Source organism: Sinocyclocheilus anshuiensis, unplaced genomic scaffold (assembly GCF_001515605.1).
Source record: "Sinocyclocheilus anshuiensis isolate Anshui unplaced genomic scaffold, SAMN03320099.WGS_v1.1 scaffold86, whole genome shotgun sequence".
Lineage (NCBI taxonomy): Eukaryota > Metazoa > Chordata > Actinopteri > Cypriniformes > Cyprinidae > Sinocyclocheilus > Sinocyclocheilus anshuiensis.
In genome coordinates this window covers 3,861,906-3,867,062 of record NW_015547662.1, presented here as the reverse complement: position 1 = coordinate 3,867,062, position 5,157 = coordinate 3,861,906, and the positions used below count along the sequence as shown (strand labels likewise).

At 38.1% G+C, this 5,157-nt stretch overlaps 1 protein-coding gene across 4 annotated transcripts in view; it reads left to right on the top strand.

Moving 5' to 3' along the window:
- Positions 1-5,157, top strand: part of LOC107702389 (glutamate receptor 2-like) — a 26,046-nt gene that overhangs the window by 14,849 nt on the left and 6,040 nt on the right. For all 4 annotated transcript variants that reach the window (XM_016504695.1, XM_016504694.1, XM_016504697.1 and 1 more), the window contains exons 6-12: positions 408-566; positions 723-890; positions 977-1,081; positions 2,763-2,870; positions 3,152-3,358; positions 3,677-4,044; positions 4,541-4,739. In XM_016504695.1, coding sequence (XP_016360181.1) covers positions 408-566; positions 723-890; positions 977-1,081; positions 2,763-2,870; positions 3,152-3,358; positions 3,677-4,044; positions 4,541-4,739 — 1,314 coding nt within the window. The remainder of the gene's footprint in view (positions 1-407; positions 567-722; positions 891-976; positions 1,082-2,762; positions 2,871-3,151; positions 3,359-3,676; positions 4,045-4,540; positions 4,740-5,157) is intronic.

The window sequence follows — 5,157 nt, the reverse complement described above, 5'->3', positions numbered from 1 at the left end:
ATGACAGAATTTTCATTTTTGGGTGAACTATCCCTTTAAGATATCATTTACTAAAAAGCTAATCCCTAATTGCTTTTGTTGTGTGGAAAAGAGCAACTTGGACATACTGCCAAGCATCTCTTTTGGTTTATATGGATGAAAGAAGGTCATATGGTGTATAGTGAGTGAATAATGACAGAATTCCCATTTTTGTGTGAACATTTTCTTTTTTTTAAGGAATTTTATAGGATTGGAGATTCTAATGATTGTCTATATGCGTTTCGTAGTGCATGTGATCGGAATGTGTGTGTATGTTGTGTGTGGGAGAATGAGTAATTTAGCATTTTTGTTTGTGATACTAACAATACAATAGCATACAGTTTTGTGTAGCATGAATTATGTTATTAAAAAGTGTGTGTGTGTTTCAGGGCTTTGTGGATGGAGATTTATCCAAGATTCAGTATGGAGGAGCGAATGTATCTGGATTTCAGATAGTGGACTTTGATGACCCGCTTGTTGCTAAATTTGACCAGCGCTGGGAGGCACTGGAGGAGAAGGAGTACCCTGGAGCAGACAGCAGAATCAGGGTGAAAGAGTGCAAATATTTAAATGATGCTGAAATAAAAATGCAGCTGACAGCATTTTGAACATAGTTATGGTCTCTATTTGTTATGGAGGTTTTTATCTATCATAAAACACCAAAAAAGACATTTTTATGGTCTTTGTATTTCTTTCCCTTGCAGTACACTTCCGCTCTCACATATGATGCTGTGCAAGTAATGACCGAGGCATTCCGCTTTCTGCATAAACAACGGATTGACATCAGTCGCCGTGGCAACAACGGAGACTGCCTGGCCAATCCCGCGGTGCCGTGGGCTCAGGGGTTGGAGATAGAGCGTGCTCTCAAACAGGTCCGCTCTGCCAACACATTATCAGTGCCTGTTGTCTATGTGTGAGAACTTTATAACATTTAACATCTGTGCATGTGTTTGCTCAGGTGCGTGTGGATGGATTGACAGGAAATATTCAATTCGATCAGTATGGCAGACGAGTGAATTACACAGTCAATGTCATGGAGCTGAAAAACAGTGGCCCTGTGAAGGTAACACAGTGTGCATCTAGAGCTCTGCATTTTTCATTAACTTTAGTATGTGTATTTGGGATGGGAAGAGTAAAAATTCTTACCAGATAGTCTGATTTCATTATCACTTAATGATACCAAATAATGATTCTTGCACCCTGCCCTAAAATGAGTTCTAATTATATAATAGCTAAAAACGAACACTTCCTTGATTACATATTTAAATTTTTTATTTTTTTTTGTCAAACTACCATTTATTTGAACTAAACTCAGTGTATCTTTACCTACACTACCAATAAAAAATGTTGGGGTCAGTAAGTAATTTATTCAGCAAGAACATATTAAATTGATCAAAAGTGACAGTAAAGACTCTTAACATGGTTACAAAAAGCTTCTATTTCAAAGAAACACTGTTCTTTTGAGCTTTCTACTCAACATTCATAATAATAACAAATGTTTGTTGAGCAGCAGTGTTTCTTGAGATATTTGCATAATAGTATGATTTCTGAACTATTATGTGACACTGAAGACTGGAGTAATGGCTGCTGAAATTAAGCTTTGCCTTTGCAGGAATTAATTTCATTTTAAAATATATACTGTTGTTTTACTTTGTTAGAATATTTTACAATATTACTGTTATGTAAACATTAAACAGTCTTACTGACTCAGAACAAGATACTAGATAACTAGATAACTACTAGCTAACTAGATATAAACTGATATAAAGTGTTTAACCGATCTGAAAGTACTACACTTTCATTGGAAGCTGAAAGCTTAATAAAAAATATGCTTTCATAAAATACTGGATAGTTATTAATTAATATATAAAGGGTGAGGGTTGTGTGGAATTTTATAAATGATGAGCATGAGTTTGTGAATGATTCTTTGTCTTTGCAATTCATTACAAAGGACCAGTTCATAAACGTAATTAATGAACAGCATTGATTGTGAAGGATGTTTGTGCAGGAAGTGGGTACAACGCAATATAAATGTGTGTTGACAATTTATTCTTATTTCACTGCATACACTCTCTTTCATAATGCTTCTCTTTCATCACATTCAAGTCTGCAAGCAGTCAGCCCAGCTCAAACATCAATTCTTTTTCCTTGGCACTGTTGATGCAGTCGTACCACAGCACCACTGCTGAATAGTGATATAGGAAACACTGTCAGAGTATTTTAGTGCAGTGTTCCATTCACATTTAGGAAAAAAATACATTAAAGAGCCCTTAAAGGGATAGCTCACCCAAAAATCAAAATTACCCCATGATTTACTCACCCTCAAGCCATCCTAGGTGTATATGACTTCCTTCTTTCAGACGAATACGATCGGAGTTATATAAAAAAATTGTCCTGGCTCTTCCAAGCTTTATAATGGCAGTGAATGGCCGTTGAGATTTTGAAGTCCAATAAAGTGCATCCATCCATCATAAAAAGTGCTCCACACGGCTCCGGGGGGTTAATAAAGGCCTTCTGAAGTGAATCAATGTGTTTGTGTAAGAAAAATACCCATTTTTAAAACTTTAGAAACCATAATCTCTTATCTTCCGCTCTCTGTCGTACGCGAGCACCCTTTAACTTGCCTAAAAGAATGGTTCTTGGTAAGGTTCTTGATTCCTAACCCCAACTTTTAGCACCTGTTAAAGTAAATACTTGATTATTTGTGTTTTGTGTTCTCAACAAAAGTGTGTACTTTCTCTCAGATTGGTTACTGGAATGAGATGGACAAAATGGCCGTGACAAAATCTGACCTTTTCCCCAACGACACCATGGGGATGGAGAATAAAACAGTTGTTGTGACAACAATCCTGGTAAGAGATATTCCATATTTACATTTACATTTACATTTAGTCATTTAGCAGACGCTTTTATCCAAAGCGACTTACAAATGAGGACAATAAAAGCAGTCAAAACTAACAAAAGAGCAACAATATATAAGTGCAAATGACAAGTCTCGGTTAGCCTAACGCAGTACACGTAGCAAGGTGTATATATTATATATATTATATTATATTTCACATCAAGAGCAACTGAAATCACCTTCATTCGAAGATAATGTCAACATATTTTTCTCCCTGCATGTTTGTTGTAGGAGGCACCGTATGTAATGCTGAAAAAGAATTCAGAGTTATTCACTGATAATGAACGATATGAGGGATACTGTGTGGACCTAGCCGCCGAGATTGCGAAGCATTGTGGGTTTAAGTATCAGCTGAGGATTGTGGCAGACGGAAAATACGGCGCACGAGATGCTGAGACCAAAATCTGGAATGGCATGGTGGGAGAACTGGTGTATGGGGTGAGAAGTAAAACATAGACTCACTCGCACAAGAGTGCACGGTAAAACTTTAGTTTAGGGACCAATTCTCACTATTGACTAGTTGTTTATTAGCATGCATATTACTTGCATATTTGTAGTTTATTAGTACTTATAAAGCACATATTAATGACTTATTCTTCACGATCACATTCTAGATCCCTTAATCCAACCCCATACCCAAACTTAACAATTACCTTACTATCTATTAATAAACAGCAAATTAGGAGTTTCATCATACATTTCCTATAGGCCTATGTGTGTCATTCGCCTAATTCCTCTTCTTTTCACTGTTGACAGAAAGCAGACATAGCTGTAGCTCCTCTTACCATCACTCTGGTTAGAGAGGAGGTGATTGACTTCTCGAAACCTTTCATGAGTCTGGGCATATCCATTATGATCAAGAAACCACAGAAATCCAAGCCGGGTGTCTTCTCTTTCCTGGACCCGTTGGCCTACGAGATCTGGATGTGCATTGTATTCGCCTACATCGGAGTTAGCGTCGTGCTCTTCCTTGTTAGCCGCTTCAGCCCTTACGAGTGGCACACTGAGGAGTTTGAGGATGGGCAGCTGGGCCCTAGCGAGTCTACGAACGAATTTGGAATCTTTAATAGTCTGTGGTTTTCTCTGGGCGCTTTTATGCAGCAGGGATGCGATATTTCACCAAGGTTGGTGCGTGCAGTGGGCGCTAATGCTAGCTGGCTAGCGTGTGGGGTGTGCTTTCGGCTTAGTGCATTGACAGTTTTCCCTCTTTTGCCGTGGTTTGTGTATGTTCACGCTCCTGCAGCTCTGGCTTCATATCCATTTCCATTGAAAATAGTGTTATATACAGTGCAATTCCCAACTTCAGTGTTCCGAGGGTAAGAAGAAAGAGCCAACACAGGATGAGAAATGTTTTATCAAAGTTGTGGTTTAAACTTTGGTTGAACATTTCTTCTGTGAACATGCACTCACCTGGTTGGGAACAGTAAGATGCACAAGGTCACCGTTTCTAGCCCTCTTGGAGTGGTACCGTGTTTCGGCTGCATATTCCCCATTTTCTCCAAAGTGAAAGGGTTTCTTTTCTTTCTTTCTTTCTTTTGGATATTACAGTAAGAACATACTGGTTCTGTGAGTGGAGCATGTTGGTGTTTGTGTGTGGCTGACTGTGTTTGCTGTGTGTAGGTCGTTGTCTGGGCGTATAGTTGGTGGTGTGTGGTGGTTTTTCACCCTCATCATCATCTCCTCCTACACGGCTAACCTGGCTGCCTTTCTCACTGTGGAGAGGATGGTGTCACCTATCGAGAGTGCTGAAGACCTGGCCAAACAGACTGATATTGCGTATGGGACATTGGATGCAGGCTCCACCAAAGAGTTCTTTAGGGTGAGTGGACCAGTGTGGTCCATCAATAAAAAAAAGAAATAAAACAACATATTTTCCTTGGACCTTAAATAAATACCATGCATATGAGTGTACACATAATTAGTTTCAAAAATGTTTTTAGATAGTTTTAAATTTTTTTAGATAAATTTTTTTGGAATGCATCATGGAAAGATCAAATTATCTGATATTTTAAGACTTATTGACCTTGATAAATGGTCAGGAGGGTCCTCAGTCCGGAATGTTTCTGCATTTTGTTTGACTTTGATTTGGCATACAAATGTTTTTCAAATATTTATAATATTTTAGAAAAACTGTGCGACTGTGTTTTTCTATGAAATCATAATGAATATTATGCCAGTGCACATAAGGGAATAGTTCACCCAAAAATGAAAATTTGCTAAAAAAAAATTGACTCCCC